Source organism: Cibotium barometz, chromosome 27, assembly GCF_041138505.1.
Source record: "Cibotium barometz isolate CiBa-2024 chromosome 27, ASM4113850v1, whole genome shotgun sequence".
NCBI lineage: Eukaryota > Viridiplantae > Streptophyta > Polypodiopsida > Cyatheales > Cibotiaceae > Cibotium > Cibotium barometz.
In genome coordinates this window covers 46419445-46438740 of record NC_141072.1, presented here as the reverse complement: position 1 = coordinate 46438740, position 19296 = coordinate 46419445, and the positions used below count along the sequence as shown (strand labels likewise).

Sequence of the window (19296 nt, the reverse complement as noted above, 5' to 3'; positions counted from 1 at the left end):
CACTCAAAGGCCATGGAAAAAGAAAAGTACCCCACAACACCGTCCACAAAAGCCTATGCAAGTTCCTCAACGAACTCCAACATTTCAACAAGTGCGGGTACCCAAAAGATTACTGCAAGCACAAGCGTACTACCAAGGAAATACCAAAGCTTGGATTCCCAAGCGCATCAAAAAGTCCCCTATGCCTGCATAAAGAAAGAAACCTCAGCACCAAGTGAAGGCAGCCTAACCACGGACTTTAACCTCAACAGCTTCACCTAAAGTTTGATAGGAATGCAAACCCAAGCAACACCAAGCAAGCTATTTAATAAATAAACAAGAGCTTGTGTGTTCATTCAAACCCAATGGCAACCAACCAGAAGCTGTACCTACCGCCTCTTGGGACAACACTTATGCCAAAAGTTCAAGATTCAATTCCCATGTGTGCATTCAAACCCAATGGCAACCAACCAACCAGAAGCTGTACCTACCGCCTCCTGGGACAACACTTACGCCAAAAGTTCAAGATTCAATTCCCATGTGTGCAATGGAGACTTATGAGCGCATCACAGACAAACTCACAATGCTCTTTTCACCCCTCAAAAGTGCAAAAGCTCTGCGATAAACATAAACACCTATTCTCTAAAATAGGGAATAGACACACCAAACGTTGATCCGTTGATCGCAAGGTCTTTTACATCATCCATGGTCGCAACTCACGTCAGCCCACCTCTGCTTAGCGAATTTGGCAGGCAGAACCCTTATTCTCGTTGTGTCAGGCAAAACCCTAACCTTCACCTTCTCCCTTACCTTAACCCTAACCCCAACCTGGATGCTCACCATAGCCGCACCTTCTCCTCGATTGTTGGACCCCGTGCCGCCATGGCCAATCAGGACACTAACAGACGGGCTCTTCATGAGAATCGGGTGGAGCTGGTGAATGCGGGGTATCAGGGGCTACCTGTGCGCATCCCTCTGCTCGGTCTGGGCGTCTACCTCATGCCCGCCGAAGCCTCATTCCAGGCCGTTTCGTTCGCCCTCGAGCACGGCTATCGCCATATTGACACAGCTCAGCTCTACGGAAATGAGCGAGCAGTCGGTGTGTATCTGTATTTTAAGTTTTTCAGAGGAATTATTTCATCTTCTGCTTTTCAGAGAGCCCAAATCTGTTCAAAAGAAGTCTCTTTGCGGGGGAAAAAAGAATCTGTTCAAGAGTCCTAATCTTAGCAAAAATTTAAACCTAATCAAATTCTAGGTCGAATTTGTAAAATATAATCAGGAAACAATACCTAGCTGGGAACCCTTATCTTAACATGGGAAAAAGCTACAGTCAAAATCTGTACAGAAGCCCTAACTTGAGCAGAGGATAACCCCAACCAGAGACCTCTACGCCACAATTTCTCCTTACCCTAATTTTTGTCTTAACATCATCTTGCCGAACTTCTGCAGAAAAAAAAAATCTAGCTTGCCTTGGGAGGTATGGCACAGGGAAACTGTACACATGAGAGATCTGCATACTGTGTAAAAATCCTCGCAGAAAATTCCAATCATAACCTGGTCAACAGATATTAAAATTTGTTCGGGGTCTTATCTAAAAGTTGTCAGACTTCTGATGATGGGCGGGGTTGTTTGGCTTGTTACTGCCCGTCCATCATGGAGTTACATTGCCCAAGCTTTTCATATCTGTAGAGGCCCTTGAACATGAAATTGTGTGGTTTGTGCTGCAGTAGAAAAGTAATCAAGCTGAGTACAATTTCTGTTTTTGTAGGAAATGCCATCCGAGCTAGTAAAATTCCAAGGGAGGAAATTTTCATCACAACGAAGCTTTGGAATTCTGACCATGGCTATGAAAGCACATTGAAAGCTTTTGACCAAAGCTTAAAAGAGCTTGGCTTGGAGTATGGTAAAACAAATTCTTCAAAAGTTTCAGTTTACTATGAGTATACTTACATTGCCATGTTACTCCAATTTAGTATGTGTATACTTACATTGCCCATAACGGCTTCTTTAGTGGATCTGTACTTGGTGCATTCTCCCCTGGCACCTCGCAAGAGGCTTGATACATGGAGGGCTATGGAAAAGATACTCAAGAGTGGAAAGGCGAAATCGATAGGCGTTAGTAATTACGGCATTCACCACCTTAAAGAGTTGTTTGCTAATTGTGAAATCCGGCCTTCCATAAATCAGGTAACAACACTTAGTTTTATGAGGTTTGTGCCTTGACTGCATAAAGTCCCTCAGCTAACGTTGTGTATATGGCAGGTGGAGTTGCACCCGTTCAACTTGCGCAAAGAGCTTGCTGAGTTTTGCCACAAAGAAAACATTGTCATGGAAGCCTATTCACCTCTGACTAGAGGCCAGCGACTAAGCGAGCCTGTTGTAGTAAAGGTAAGCTAAGCTGCTGCTCCTAATAATTTCTTTGTAAATTTGCAAGATTTATGGTTTTAGTTATGCTCCAAATGTGACGAATACATGTAGGCATGGCTTATCCCTACACCTTCACCAGGAAGGTTGCACACACATGGAAACCATTACACAGAATCTAAGGGAGAGGCCAGAGGAGCTGCCGTTGGAAGCCTGAGAGCGCATGCAGTGAGTGAATGGGTAGAAATGGTTTTTAAGCCCTGACCAGAGCAGCTGAATCATGGCTCCTCTTACAGGCGCACTAGCTACCTTTGTGGCACTGTCTTTCCCCACCATGTGCATATTGCTGGCTTTGTTTTGTCCTCTGGCATTCCTGTGCCTCTGTGGCAGGGGCTCTGAGGAGTGTCTTTTCATTCCATTTGAAGGTTTGGGTCTCCATATTAGGGACCACTTGCCTTTTAAACAATCCCCTTCTCCCCTCTTTTCTGTCCAGGGTTTTTCAAGTCCCTCTCACTTGGCTTGTTATGTCTTAGTTCACCTAGGATAGGTAAGAGAATTTAGAGATGATTTGAATAGGAGCATGCTTTCCAGGAACTCTTTTTGGAAATGAATAGCTAGATTATACCTTCCAGTGAGAGTCACTATAAAATTATTGATGATTTGTGAAAAGAGTCTTGCCTCTGCTCTGAACAGATTGCAAAGAAGCACACGAAGACACCTGCACAAATACTCATACGTTGGTGCATACAGAAGAATTTTGTGACAATCCCGAAGTCGGTGAACCCAGTGCGCATAGCTGAGAATTCACAGGTAAAGATCTATGTAAGAGCTAAACGTCAGTTGATAAGGTGTCTTGACATGCCGATTTGTATGCTGGGACTGTTCATGCACCTTCCGGAGGGTGATTTCTGTGCATGTCTATGGATTGACAGGTTTTTGACTTCAAGTTATTGGATTCTGAAATGGCTGAACTGGATGCCCTTGATGAGGGGTTTGTTGTTGCATGGGATCCAACAAAGTCACATTGAGAAGCTTTGTACATGCTAATGTATGCTCAAACTGATCTATATAACTTTTACGATATGTTTTGTGTAAGAATGATATAAACCTGTTGGTAGTACATTTTGATGCTAGTGTGTCTGGACACATGGCAGCACCATGCTCAGCGGTTAAAAACCAAGCAAGGCTCACTGGATTGCAGGTAAAAGAGTGCTTCGGTACCTGAAAGGTACGATACACAGGTGGGCTGGCGACTTCAAGACATGACATTCAACAACAGTTCCCACTATTCTCCTGAATAACACAGCCATGTAATGGTGCTGAAACCGATCCCGTCCAGCGGGAATAGACTCCGTTGGACACCCACACGCGTAATAGCACAACTTAAATATCACAATTTGAATGGACAACTTAATAACAACTGAAAATGAAATGAAATGAAATGTTGATAGATGGACACCAGCACTGGGGCCGGAACGGGCCGACCCCCCCCTCAATATATGGTATATTTTTGGGAGTATTTAACAAATACAATGCTCCAAGGGATCAATGAACCAAATGATGTCCATGTACAACTGAGATGAATACAGTACCAAACAAGAGACTCGAAACGTTCTAAGGAGAGCGACCCACTTGAGTTTTCAAGTCTCTACGGTCCTGTGCCTTCACTGGAATCCGCGGAGAACGCCCCACTGGTGTTCCAGGACCACGCACAGACAGGCGCTCCCGTACTAACGCCTGGCTCTCCCGATCTCGGCACCCATGGACCGTGGTTCTGAAAAGCTTGGACTACTCGGCACCGAACGGGTGTTAGCGGTAGAGAGAATCCTTTATCAGATTTACAACAAAATCCTTTACTTAAATGTGAATCCACTTGTAGCTCGCTAATGGAAGACAAATACCTAAGGTGTTTGTGTGCAGCTATTTGAGAGGGACACCAGGCCGCAGCAGCCTGTCGAGGAGGATGAGGAGCTGCCTGTGTGGAAGGTGTAGCCACCTAGGAGGTGTAGAGCCGCCTGTAGCCGCCTATAGAAGGGAGGTGCAACCCCACGTAGCCGCTTGTAGAGGGGACACGCCGTTGCTTGTGGAGGAGATGCAGCCGCCTGTTGTGGAGGAGATGCAGTCGCCTGCAGAGGATGAAACAACCGCCTTTGGAGAGGAGGAGGTGCAGCCGCCAGTTGAAGAGCAAGCGTGGCTTGCTGGAGAGCAAGTGCAACCGCTTGAGGGGTGCAGAAGCCGCCTGCTATGGCCGCCTGTAGAGGAGAAGAGACAGCCGCCTGTTGTGGCGCAGTCGCCTACTTGGACAGAGGGAGCAGTCGCCTGTGGAGAGAAAACGCCTAGCTGCAGCCGCCTACAGTGTAGAGGGCAGCTTGTTGGAGAGCAAGCACAGCCACCTGCAGAAGACACAGCCTCTTTCTGTGATGCTGTTTTCTATCGTGCCATTTTTGTGCCGATAGATGTTTTGTACTTGTTTCATGAACGGGAGATATGTCCACGATACTATTTGCACATGCATTCATGTTTTGCATGTTTGAAACTGTTTTCGCGTGACTTGTATTCTTGTGTTTGCTTGCTTGACATGTCACTTACTAAGCGGGGATGCCTGCCAGTGAGTCGTGAAGTTTTGCTCTGTCTTCTGACGAGTTTTGTTGCGTGTGAACAGATGGTGAGTGTATTGCACTTGTTGATTTAATAGCTTTATTTCTAACCTTTCATTTTACAAGGTTGTAAGTTCACATTCATTTAAAAGTGGGCACCCATATGGGTTAAGGTTGGGAGGGAAACCCTAACACTTAACCCTTTATGTGTGTGGGGGTGGATGCATGACCACCTACCCACACCACACCTTGAAGCTCCATGCAAGCGTGGGGAGCCGGCCAGCTGTGATCGGGTACCTTCTCTCCAACACCTACAAAGAGGTGACCACCCTTCTGCTCACCCTCAGACCATTGTGCGCCTCCTCCTCCTCCTCAAACTGCGCTATCTCCATCTCCACAAGCATGCGGCTGTGCCATAGGTAAAACACAGTTCCAAGCACGAGCCTCCCTATGGAGTGACAGTCCCATAGGCAAGACACGGTACAAATACTGGCTCTTCCATGGCGTGACAATCCCATGGATAGAACACAATCTAGGTCATACACGGGTGGCAACAGTCTGGCTCCCGTCCATACGACACCAAACACGGGTGGCACCAGTCTGGCTCCCATCCATGTTAAGCAAAAATATTGGCCCCTTCACATGAGACACTGGCCTGGGCTCAAGTGAACGAGACAAAAATTTGGAGATGGACCAAATGGTCGGCCAATTGGTGACATCCCCCCGGGCTTCTAAAGAGTTGAAAAGCCCCAAGATATGCCTGCAACAACTGTGGGTAGTCAATATAATAATCCTCATTTACCCACTTTGCGTCAATAGGCAAATAATTTTTGAACTTGACAAGATATCTCCTTGAAAGCTTTCCTGCAGGTAGCTTTTGCTCCTTGTGAAAGACAATCTGTTCTGGCTGGAGGATCTCCTCAAGCTCATCAATCTCTGGCGGATATTCTATGATCTGGCCCCACATATTTCCGAAAAAGACTCACCTTGAAGGGTCCATAATAGCGAGGAGAAAGCTTAGGATATGATCCTTCTCGTCCTGGCCTCTTCCGAAGCCTAGCCTTCTCAAATTTCAGCAAAACCCAATCACCTTATTTGACTTGCATGTCCCTTCTATGCTTGTCAACAGCCATTTTATGCTAATCTTAAGACCTTGCAATGGCTGTCCGTACCTGAGCAAAGGCTACATCCAAGTCACAAACATATTCATCAGTTGTAAAAATCTCATCCTTTGTACGAAGGATGGGTGGCAAAACCACTCTGCCCCATAAATAATCTCAAACGGGGCCTTTCCCATGGAGGCATGGATCGTATTGTTGTAGGCAAACTCAACAAGTGGAAGATACTTCTCCCATGCAGTCTTTTGATCTGCCACATAACACTTCAACAAATCCAACACGGTTGAATTTGTAGCTTCACTTTGGCCATCTGTTTGGGGATGATAAGCTGAAGAAAACTCAAGTTTAGTACCTATGTTATCAAATAAAGCCCTCCAACAGAGGCTCATAGTCGTGGGGTCTCTATCCCCAACGATGGATTTGGACATACCATGATATTTGAAAATATTAGCAAGAAAAAACTTTACCATATGATCAACTTTAATGGTTTTCTTGACGGGCAAGAAATGAGCTTGCTTGCTAAACCTGTCCACAATGGTCCAAATAGCATCATTCCCATGATGCTGGGATCGAGGCAAGTCCATAATAAAATCCATAGTAATACTTTCTCAAGGTTGCGAGGGAATAGGCAATGGCTGAAGCAAACCTGGAGGTTTTTGCTTGTCAAATTTCACCTTTTGGCAAGTAATACATGCACGTACATAAGCCTCAATGTCTTTACGCATGCTTGGCCAAAAGAAATATCTCTCAATCATGCATGTAGTGGGCATGATACCTCTATGACCAACATAAGGTGGAGCGTGTCATTCCTTCATAACCTTTGGACGCAAATCCTTCACCACACATAGGCAGTTATCCTTCATAAGATAACCCTTGTTGATAACATAAGAGGCATGTGAGTGACCAGCCATCAAATCAGTCCATATATGGCAAAAATCAGCATCCAAATGATACAAATCTCGCATAGTAGATAAGTCCCCATGAGAGGCCACTGAGACTGCAGCCACATAAGGCCTCTTGGATAATGCATCAGCCACCACATTTTTCTTTCCCGGAGTATGCACAATCTGAAAATGAAACATGGAAAGAAAGTTTGCCATTCTCATCTGCTTCTTCGAAAGCTTTGTTTGAGATAGAAAGTATCTCAAGCTTTGATGATCTGTCTTGACTACAAATTCAACCCCAAGAAGATAATGTTTCCATATCTTTTAAGGCATGAATTACAGCCAAGAGCTCTTTCTCATAGATATCCATATGAAGCTCAGCATCATGCAAACGACGGCTGTCGTATGCAACTGCATGCCCTTCTTGATTTAGGACAGCCCCTATACAATCGCCACAAGCATCACATTCTACTACGAATGATCTTTGCAAGTCAGGAACAATCAATACAGGTCCACATATGGTAGCATGCTTGAGTTGCAAGAAAACATCTTATTCTTTTGAAGTCCATTTGAAAGTGGTTTTCTTCTTTGTGAGATCATGTAGAGAGGTGGCTATCATGGCAAAATGCCTTATGAAACACTTATAATATGAACATAATCCCAGAAAACTACGTACTTGATACGTTTTGCAATTCTGGCCAATTCTGTGAATGGTCTTTATCTTTGCAGGATCCATTGTTACTCCATCCTTGGATACAATGTGACCCAAATAATGTATCTCTGAAAGGAAGAACTCACTTTTCTTGGCATTAATGAAAAGTTTATGCTTCCGCAACTCTTCGAACACTGTGACCAAATGAGTTCTATGTTCCTGCTCATTCTTGGAGAAAACCAAGATGTCATCAAAGAATACACCTGTGAATTTGCGATGGGGTCGGAATATCCTATCCATCATATGATTAAACGTGGCAGGAGCATTGGTGAGACCAAAGGGCATCACTAAAAATTCATATAATCCAAAGGCTGTCTTGAATGCAGTTTTATGGACATCTTGTGGCACCACTTGTATTTGGCGATAACCACTCTTCAAATCAAGACGGCTGAAACAAGCCGAACCATTAAGCTTATCCAAAATGTCATCAATACGCGGAATTGGGATCTATTCTTAATGGTAAGCTTATTTAAAGCTCTATAGTCCACGCACATGCGGAATGACCTATCTTTCTTTTGGACGAAGCACATGAGAGCAATAAGGTGAGGAACTAGGCTGAACCAAACCTTTCTCTAAAAGCTCATTTATCTGCTTCATGATCTCTTCTTGTTGTGCGGCACTCACTCGGTATGCGGGTTTGTTAGGTGGAGAACTACCTAGCACAAGATCTATGCGATGATCCTCGGGCCTTTGGGGAGGTAATTCACCTGGCAATGCATCAGCAAAACAGTCGTTGAATGCATGAAGAAAATTCAGCCTATCGTAAGTCATAGCATCCACATTTTGATGACTTGGTACAATGCTATCACGAACAAAAACCAAGTACGCAGAAAGACTCTTTTTCATTGCTTTATTAATTTGGATGTGAGATACAAGTGGGATGGAATTCCCTTCTTTGCCAGTATCAATGAAATGCATGCAGCCTCTATGCATAAAAGAAATCATGTTAGTCTTGTACTCTTTGTGGGGCTCAAGCCTATGATGCCATGGCTTGCCCAACAATACATCACATCCATTTAGTGGTGCAACTAAGAAATGTTCATTATCAAGGTAGCCCTGGATATGTATGCGCAACTTCCCTATCAGTGGGGTAACCTGCACCTCTTTACCAACAAAAGCAGCTTCGGCTTCAATCTAAGGTCCCATGTTCTCAACCTCAATACCCAAAGCAGCTGCCGTTTGTATAGAGATGAAGTTATCGGTTGCACAGTCATCAAACATGAATAAGGCGGGCTGATCCTTGATTTGACCCCAAGCCTTGCATACCGTCTGCTCTTTTGCATCATGTTTTGTGTTTCCCTGCACATCGGGAAGTGCATGTACATTAGCCTTGGTCTGCTTGTCCTCATGCTTTGGTTTGCGGTCACGGCATTGTCGAAACATGTGCTCTTTGCTACCACAAGAAAAACATTTTTCCTTCTTGGCATATTGCTCTCTTTGCTCCGGGGTCAAGCCAAATTTGTTCTTCTTTGGGCCCTGATCTTTAGATGAGGCATTTTCAGCTTTACCTCCCTTGTGGGTCTCTCGGAAGTTCTTTTTAGGTGGTCGTCCACTGTTACATTCTCGTAACGCCGCGCTACGGGCATTAGCACAAGAGGGGACGGCCTCTGGCTCACCACCCAGCCATAGAGGAAGAATGAGGATTGCCCCTCATCCCCCAGGCTATATAGTGTGTGGCCTGCCGTCCACACTAGCCTGGCCGCCCATGACTCCGCATGGGCGTCCTCTCCCACTGAACCCCGGATATAGCCATCCGGTCTGCCGTCGGTCACAGGCGTTACAGCTTACGTGACATTACCCCCCCCTTAAGAAGAGTTTTCGTCCTCGAAAACAAACTGGGGAAACCTTTTGGAAATTGCACTACGACGTTCCCAGGTTGCCACCTCCTCATCCCTATCTGTCCATTTAACAAGTATCTTGTGGTACACTTTATGTCGCGTTTGTTTGTCTCGATACCCAAGAATCCTTTCCGGTTCATGTGGTATCTTTGGTGGAGTGATCAATTCCACCAAAATATCTAGAGAAACTACGTTCTCTAACCCGTGAACTGATTTCTTCAGTTTACTAACATGGAAGACAGGATGAACTTGAGAACTCTCCGGTAACTCAAGTTTGTACGCTACGTCCCCAATCTTCTTAAGGATTTTAAAAGGACCACAATATCTCGGAGAAAGTTTATCACACTTTCCCGTTTTCATGGTTTCTGACTGCGCAGGAACCTTGAGAAATACAAAGTCACCTTCTGCAAAGGTCACCTTTCTTCGTCCTTTATCCGCATAAGTTTTAGAGAAATCCTGAGCGCTACGAATGCTCTCACGTGCGGCTCTGAGCATATCATTGATATCTTCAAGGAAATCTTTGACAGATTGAATCTTCTCCTTTTCTAGGCCTACAGCCATCGGAGATCTCGGCTGGAATCTATACATTAACATGAATGGTGTAAATCCAGTCGTCACTGAATGCTTGGAGTTGTTATAAGCAAACTCTAATATGGGCAAATATTCTTTCCAATTTGATTGCTTCTTACTTACATAAGAACGCAACATATCCTCGAGTATTTGGTTAACTTTTTCAGTTTGACCATCAGACTCCGGATGATCTACCATACTCATACTCAGAGTAGTATCCAATTTTTTGAAGACTTCCCTCCAAAAATGACTGTTGAACTTTCTATCTCTATCCGACACTATATCTGCGGGCAGGCCATATAGCTTGTAGAGATGTTCAATAAAGAGTTTTGCCAACTCTGGCGTTTTTACAGTTTTTCTTCGTGGCAATAAACTTTGCCATTTTAGTTGTCCACTACTACCCACACCGAGTCATTCCCTCGACTCGTCTTGGGTAAACCGGTAATGAAATCCATGGAAATGCTTTCCCATTTCCCTTGAGGAATCTCCAACAGATAGAGTAGTCCTCCAACCTTAAGACGTTACTGCATTTATTGACCTGGCACTTACTGCATTTCAGCACATAAGTCTGGACGTTCTTAAACAAACTAGTCCAATAAAACTGTCTTTTTACTAGTGCATAGGTCTTCTGAATCCCAGGATGACCCGCACTTGGACTATCAAAACTATACCCCGAAGGCTCGGCTAGCCTCTCCGGACTAACTCTCGCCTCGCTACCCGCCGCACCTACGGCCAGTCTCTCCCGACTAGCATTACGTGCCGGCGAGGAAGGTGGGCACGGCTGTGACAAAGTGCGTACGCGTACAGCACGCCAGACCTCTGTAAAGACAGGATCATGCTCACACAAGCCATGATTTGGTATTTCAACCAAAACCTTAAGGCAAATTTCATACCTTGATTTTGCATCATGTCATTAGCACAGAAGCTAATGTACTGGAGAGCACTCTAGTAGCGCAAGTTCTTAGACTATGCTACTACATATCTGAGACTACGCTACCATGTTGCATCACCAACTTTTTAAAACTTCTCCTTGGAAATCTACGGCCATAGGAGAAATAAACTAGAGCCAATCTAATCATGCATCACAAGGATCAGTTCCAAAGCTGAGAGATACTTTCTCTCTTAGAGTAACCTCTTTGCACAAGCATATGCTCTAGAATCTTATTGAGTTTCTAACTACCATCAAGCTACGGATGGTTAAACTCCACTCTAACTCAGAGTAAATGTAAGTTTTGAAAATTTCCCTTCAAATATAACAATCAAACTTCCTATCTCTTATGCCATACTATATCTGCGGGCAGATCATATAGTATGTGGAGATGTTTGATAAAGATTCTTACACCACTACGGGTGTCTGGAGTTACATCCAATCACTTACAACTCTTTGTTGCTATTACCAGACACATCCCTTCAAGAATGTCTGGACTCACACAACTATTCGAGTTTATGTGATATTTGAGGATATCCCTCCTTTCCCTCAAGAAAGGTTTTTGTCCTCAAAAACTGTACTCTCAAGCGGACTACGCGCTAGTGTCATAGGTCCAAGAACAAATCTAGACCGTGTTTAATATCATATGTTATATTCTTGAGTCCTTCCAAGAAACTTTTAAACATCTTGCAACGAAGATATAGTATAGTGTCTACGCACATATGGTGGTACTATTGATAAACTGCTTTGCAATAGATTAGTGGTTTCACACTTGTAACAAAGTGCTTCATTGTTGCATTTATTACCCTTCATAAGCAGTTACACACTTATGAATCATTTGGGTGGGTTGTACCATCTATCAAGAAAAATTCTAAACTACTAATAACCATATTATCAATCCACAGATAATGACTGAGCTTGCTGCGAAGCCATAGGTTGCTAGATAATTGATGGTAATTACACAAGCCCAATGTCTCATTACATCATACATTCAATATAAATGCAAACATCACAGTACTTCGTGATGATGAACTTAGGAATTTCATCCTATCCCTGTTTGGTGTTGGTATGAAGTATAACTATGAGAACATTATTTGCTGCCTCCTCATCATAGCGGCAAAGCTACCTACCCATCACCTCACAGGTGGCAATCTCTACCCAGCTATAATTAATGACTAGCAAATAAACGAGTACTCTTGTAAGAACTTCATAACCATATTTCACACCCAACTCATAATCACTACGGATTAAATACCAGGGCTTGCAAAATTGAATGTTAGGTAGAGGGGATCATCAAACTACGGATGACCTCGACAACTCACTAGGACTAGTGATGTGTAACTTTTAAGTTACTCCACTCTCCTTGCTTATTCCATACCATCGAACAAATCAGTCCCTCGATTTGAGCAACGTCAACATATTTATGAGTACCTCGATACTCATGGATTGTGGTTCGGTAATTTAAAATGTTGATCTAGAGTATCTTTCACTCGAGGATCTTAATGTTATTAGCAGTTATGTATTAGTAGTGAGTAACTACGTACCCACTATCATCACACTAGTAGCTCCATACTAGTCTGTGAGTAACTCCGTACCCAATGGTGTACCTCCCCCGAGTGGGAGTACCATATACAGCCATCTATAACAAGATGCTTAAGTCACTTGCTGCTAAGAAGTGACTACATAAATTGACCCTTCCATTGCTTAAGTCACTTGCTGCTAAGAAGTGACTACATAAATTGACCCTTCCATTGCACATTGCAGTACAATTTCTGGTATTACAACACGAATTTTTGGACGTCCTTATCATCGAGGTCAACTTAAAAAACTAGTACATAGGTCTTGTGGAGTCTCGGCCGACCTAACCACACCACTGGCGACTTCCTACAAAAAATGTGGCGCCAAAGTCACCACCTATGTACTTTAACTCGGTAAAGTACATGGTCTTCATCTATCATCTATGGAAAGTTGTAAAACATTCCTGCGATGGATTTTTATCACCCTAAAATTATTGTGCACTATTTTAGTGTGAAGAGCTTTCCTGGGTACCATGGTTCACCCCAAGCTCATCTTTTGCTAAATTCTCCGATTTAACAAAAGATATGTCTGCCTCTGAACACTCCAGTTCAGCCCCAGACTTTGAGTTTACTTCTTAACACTCCGGTTAAGTCAAAACTCACCAGATACAGTAGGATTTACCACTAAGCTCTCCGGCTTAGCCTTCTATCCTAACTCAGCCCGAGTTTATGTACACTTCATATGTCGGATCCGATACTAACAACAACCAGGCTCATCTGGAGTGAGATACTACTCACTAATGCCATGTAAAACCTTATTAAATCCTAGAAATGCTCCACTCATTTTCCATGGGTCATACGACTTATAGGGTTTACACGCACATGAACTTTGTAAGCAAAATAGCATGTCATGCAATATTACAATTGCTTATGTAGGAAAGTAATATATTTCCCAATTTCATATGGTAGCAACTAAAATGTGATCACAATTGCACACTTATGTTGAACATAGGCAAGACTACGCTATAGGGCGTCCCCCATGCATGAAACTGTCCAACCAAACTAGTCTTACTGCTAACCTCTAGATTTAGATCACTCCGGAACTAAATCACTCTGTTAGCACTAGTACACCATCATGGTCTTGCTACCTAGAGCTTCTCCGAACTCGTAACTGGGTTTCATCCCAACTTATGGCTATATTTGGTAATTTTCAAAGTTCAAATTTTATCTTGCACACTTTATCACTACAGACAAGTGTACATACAACTTGCCAAAGAGTCAATTTACATGCACAAGCCTTGGCGTCCCATTCCACCAAGACTACAATCGATTCCGTGAGAATTTGATGTCCCATACCATCAAATTACCGCCAAATTAATTGATGTGACATATAAAAAGGCTCTTTCCCCCCTCGAAAGATCACCACAAACTCTCGAGCAGTGGGATGTCAACGCATGGCAATAAAAAGAAGAGAAAACCATGCTAGTGAGTTTAAGAATAGTTCTCTTCGATCAAATTTTATAAGGGCATTGAGCATTACATCTCAAGACTATACCCTTTCAGATTTATCTTTGATTTCTACCAATCAATCCTAAATCTGCTATTATTATTAGTACTCCTAGATAAACCATTCAATTGAGTACTGCTAGCAGCACTGCTAGCCCCTTTATCCCAAGTAATACACATCTTAGGGATTACTTTTACCAGGCAATGTACGTGACTAAATGAAACTAGTCACTACTTTCTAGGCCCAAGTAGTGACACTATTTTGTTACTACCAACAAGGACCAGCTTGCCTCTACGGGCCAGCTTGCCTCTAGGGGCCAAAGCTCTCTTGTTGCTACAAACAGTAAGCAACTTGTTTGGACACAAGGCATAACCACATCAAGACTACGCTTGTACATGGTTTTCATTTGCCAAAGTTTATCACAATCTTCTAGCAACTTGTTAAAAGATCGTGAAGGGTTATGAGCACTACGGCTCAATTAGGCTTACCTAGATTTCTCGTGATAAGCACTTCGTCTAATTTGGGCACAACTGACGCCATTGCCGGTCCTCTTAGCCCAAGTAAAACACACCTCAGTTTTAGATTTACACTATCCAAACTACGTGACTTTGATGGTCAATACTAAGTGTATGCGCAGCTTAAATTTAGTTCTCTGAACCAAATGTGTGATCACCACATGTTCTACTTTCGAGGTGCTACGGTCATAGACGTGTTCACTAGGCACAACGGCCATAGAACGGCTTTGTCTCGAAGGACTTGGCACTACGGCCGGGGGATTTGTTTCTCTCTTAGCACGCAGCGCTACGGCCGTGTGCGGTGGGTCTCTCTCATGGAAAACAAGCACTACGGCCACACGGCGCGACGGCCGTGTTGGGTTTGTTTCGTGGGGTGTGCCGTTGTTCTGTGTTTTTTTTTTAAAAAAAAAATAAAATAAAATAAAGTAACGGGCCGGGCCGGCCCTCGCCGCTTCGGGCGTGGCTGCCCGCCCGTGGGAGTGTCCACACGATTCTGGCTGGCCGCCCGTTGGTGTGCGTTGGGCATGCCTATATGTGGTATCAAGGGCTGGCCGCCTATATTTTCATTATTCATAAAAATGAATAATTAAAAATATATTTAAAAAAATAAATGGTTTTTTTAAACCCTTTTTTTTCTTTTAAACATCTTTTTTTTTTCTGGCCGTTGCAGCGCTGGTTGGCTGCTGCTCATGGCGGGCCGGTCCCTGGCTTGGCTGGCGTTGGCTGGCCGCCCGCTGGTGGCCGCCGCCGTCGCCTGGCCGGCCGGCCGGCTGGCCTGTCGTTGCACAGCGCCGCCGTCAGAGCCTTGCGCTTGGGCTCTACGCCCCTCAGTCGCTGGTTATTGCTTTCAGCAACACGCCTGCCGTAATCTGCTGGGCTGGCCATTTGCCTTATACAAGACAAGCCCCCCCAGCCAATCATGCCTGGGCTGTTCTTCGCCGTTTCATTTTTTGCTTCTCCACACAGGTCAGCCATGCCTGGGCATTTTTGCTTCACACACAGCAGGCTCCATGGCCCCCCCCCACGCTCTTCAACGCGTTTTTTTTTTCGCGTTTTCAAGGCCGCCTGGCAAGCCCAATCTCACAAGGGGAGGCTGTTGTTCGCCTTCCCCCACACAATGCAAGTCGCCCCCCAGGCTCTTCCACGCAGCCGTGGGGCTCGTGGGCGAATCTTCGCAGTGGGGCTGGTGTCGCTTCCCCACACACACAATTGTGCTTTCGAAACGCTTTCGTTCAGAAAGCTTCAACGATCTTTGCAGACAAGCTCATTATCAAAGAAATTTTATTTCGCATAAAACTTCAACGCAGAGAAAAAACGAGCTCTTACCTGCAATACTTATTGTTGTGTGTGACGGGGAGAGAGAGAGAGAGAGAGAGAGAGAGTTCTTCCCCCATTCTTCCATGGCCGCCTCCCTCCACACCCTCCATTCGAGATAAGGATAAGGAGACGAATGGTCGAAAACCATCGAGTGGGCTCCGGTCCCCCGGTCACGCGTGGGCTCTGACAATCCCATCGAACCACGCTCTGATACCAGTGTTACATTCCCGTAACGCCGCTACGGGCATTACCACAAGAGGGGACGGCCTCTGGCTCACCACCCAGCCATAGAGGAAGAATGAGGATTGCCCCTCATCCCCCAGGCTATATAGTGTGTGGCCTGCCGTCCACACTAGCCTGGCCGCCCATGACTCCGCATGGGCGTCCTCTCCCACTAAACCCCAGATATAGCCATCCGGTCTGCCATCGGTCATCACAGGCGTTACAGCCTACGTGACATCCACCTTTTTGCAGATTTGGGATAGCCTTGTCTTTCCCCTGTGAACCGCCTTGATCTTGCTTAATTTTGAGCACCAATTGCTCCGTAGAGCAAGAGCAGAGGCTGTAAGTTGTTGCAAAGTATGTTTCGGGTGCAATTCAATGCCCGAACGATAAGCTGGTTTTGCAATCCGGAGCGAAACTTCCTCTTTCTTTCATCCTCAGTGATATGCATAAAAGGAGTTACCTCAAGCAACACTTTCCAAAACTTGTTGACATAATGTTGCACACTTTCATTATCTCTTTGCTCAAGTCTATCCCACTTTTGAGTGAGAGTTTACTCCGCATTTGGTGGCAAAAACTGAGCATAGAATCTATCCTTAAACTCCTTCCAGGTGCAAATGGGGTCTTTGGTGATCTTTTTAGTGATCCACCAATGAGCAGCGGTCCCCTTCAAGAACATGCTAGCATGGCGTACTTTAGACTTCTCACTGAAGTTCTCATCGCTAAAAGCAATGCCAAACTGTGCCACAAATGCTAACACTTTGGAAGCATCATGCTCTCCATGAAAAACATCAAACTTAACGGACTTGTCACCTGCTTTAAATTCCTTGAGCTTTCTAGCATGAGGCTCATGGTCTTCTCTTTTTCTTTTCCCTTTATCCAACGGGGCAGCCCTATCTGCATGGGCTCCATGGACCATCATGGAAGTTTCATGAAGCACGGTGGCATGTGCTCCACGAACTTGAGAATCAGATGCATGAGACTTTCCTGCATAGGGCAATGTCTCTCCATGAGACAACTCAGAAGACAAAGCTTGGCCCATATGTGGGTGCCCATAATGGGTGTCCACTTTTAAATAAATGTGAACTAACAACCTTATAAAATGAAAGGTTAGAAATAAAGCTATTAAACCAACAAGTGCAATACACTTACCACCTGTTCACACGCAACAAAACTCGTCAGAAGATAGAGCAAACTTTACGACTCACTGGCAAGCGTCCCCGCTCAGTAAGTGACATGTCAAGCAAGCAAACACAAGAATACAAGTCATGCAAAAACAGTTTCAAACATGCAAAACATGAATGCATGTGCAAATAGTATCATGGACATATCTCTCATTCATGGAACAAGTACAAAACATCTGTCGGCACAAAAATGGCACGACAGAAAACATAAATCCCGGTCTTCCTATGGAGTGACAGTCCCATAGGTAAAACACAGTTCCAGGCACGAGCCTCCCTATGGAGTGACAATACCATAGGCAAGACACGGCACAAATACTGGCTCTTCTATTGCGTGACAATCCCATGGATAGAACATAGTCTAGGTCATACACGAGTGGCACCAGTCTGACTCCCGTCCATACGACACCATCCTGCTAACACACGGGTGGCACCAGTTTGGCTCCCATCCATGTTAAGCAAAAATACTGGCCCCTTCACATGAGACACCGGCCTCGCCTCAAGTGAACGAGACATAAATCTGGAGATGGACCAAATGGTCGGCCAATTAGTGACACGTGCAGTCGAAAACAAACACCAGTTGCCTTGTCCACATTACAAACTTTGTGGATTGGGACAGCCCCTCCCGATCGTTGGGGCTGACAGCAACTGTAAAATCCTAAGGCTAACAGACCCCGTGTCACCTGCACAAGGCAGTGCCATGTCTAATCCATGATCATGATTCATATCCCTCATCAGGCAGCAGTATTAATGCATTTAGGGCATCTTCATCAGCATGCATCAGGTCGGCAACAGTTTAGCATAAACATATCAGGTTGGCAGCATTTGTGAGTAATTATGGTGAAGACTATGGCATTTTATATCACATGTCATGTTAGAGGACAAATCAGCTGGCTGACAGTAGTTGAAGCAGCATCCACACGTCATATAAATAGAAGTAGCATCTTTTGCATCATTTCATCTCTCTCCATCTTGGAGTTGGATCATGTATAGGCAGTAGAAGTAGGCAGTAGCCCTTTTAAGAAGGCCTATGGTCTATGTAACCTTTTCCTATGTACATAATACTTTGTATTGGAGAAGCTCTCTCTCTCTCTCTCTCTCTCTCTCTCTCTCTCTCTCTCTCTCTCTCTCTCTCTCTCTCTCTCTCTCTCTCTCTCAAATCCCCACGGATCTTCCCTCGTGATCGATCTTGGTTCGAAACTCGAATCCTGCAAACAAACGAACAACAAACAAGCAAGGGGTGCAGGCCTGACTCACCTCCCAACCATGACAGTCGTGGGCGAGCCCACGGTCTAGCTGTCCCCACCGAGCCATGAGCTGAGCTAACTAGGTTGACGTACCGACAATCTCCTCCTCGCGACGTCCCATACCGCCACGAAGCTGCCCTCGCGGGCCTCGAGATTGCTGCCGGCCTCGGCTGCGTAAAGCACGTGCACGTCTGCACTAGATCCAGGCTCCAAGACCATAGAGCTCTCACAAACTCGCGAGACTCTCTATATCCAATAACTAACCTTGGCCACCCTTTTATAGGCTCTTGGCCGGTCATCGGGCGTCCACACTTGGCCGCCCGCCCGTCCATACTTGGGTGCCCGCCCGTTAGTATATCCCTAACTCAACTTGTCAATCAGCCTGCCTAGTTCCAAGCTTCCCCAAGCCTCGAAACTAGTCTTGCATGCGTATAGCACCTAGTAGATACCCACTATGCATATGACATACTCCCCTTCCTCTAAGAGTTCACTCCTGAGCTCACTAAAAAGCCAGGGTAATCTCTCTGAAGAGAAGTCAATGTCTCCCATGTAGCGTCCTCCTCAACACGATCCTTCCACTTGATCTTGTATTCCGTGATAAGCGTATGACGCAATCTTCGTTCACGTAAGCCAAGAATCTTTTCAGGTTCGTGCGGAACAAATGTCATGTCTTGGACATCTATAATTTCTTGAGGAGTAACTAACTGATCTGCTCCACCCAGTACTTCCTTAAGTCTACTGACATGAAATACAGGATGAACTTTCACATGAGAAGGCAAATCCAATTCATATGCAACTGA

At 44.8% G+C, this 19296-nt stretch overlaps 1 protein-coding gene across 1 annotated transcript; it reads left to right on the top strand.

Annotated features, from left to right (window-relative positions):
• The first annotated feature begins 633 nt into the window (after nucleotides 1–633).
• Nucleotides 634–3476, top strand: LOC147623461 (uncharacterized). Its single transcript, XM_086821620.1, has 6 exons — nucleotides 634–1078; nucleotides 1748–1882; nucleotides 1991–2166; nucleotides 2242–2367; nucleotides 3037–3153; nucleotides 3276–3476. Exons 1-6 carry the CDS (start codon nucleotides 685–687, stop codon nucleotides 3369–3371), a joined length of 1044 nt encoding a protein of 347 aa, XP_086677746.1. The 5' UTR covers nucleotides 634–684; the 3' UTR covers nucleotides 3372–3476.
• The last annotated feature ends 15820 nt before the right edge of the window (nucleotides 3477–19296 follow it).

What these genes read in the sequence shown, in the direction of transcription:
- LOC147623461 (XM_086821620.1), top strand. Translation starts at nt 685, where the DNA reads ATGGTCGCAACTCACGTCAGCCCACCTCTGCTTAGCGAATTTGGCAGG. An exon ending in CGGAAATGAGCGAGCAGTCG is followed by an intron (nt 1,079 to 1,747) that starts GTGTGTATCTGT and finishes CTGTTTTTGTAG; the next exon opens with GAAATGCCATCCGAGCTAGT. An exon ending in GCGAGCCTGTTGTAGTAAAG is followed by an intron (nt 2,368 to 3,036) that starts GTAAGCTAAGCT and finishes TGCTCTGAACAG; the next exon opens with ATTGCAAAGAAGCACACGAA.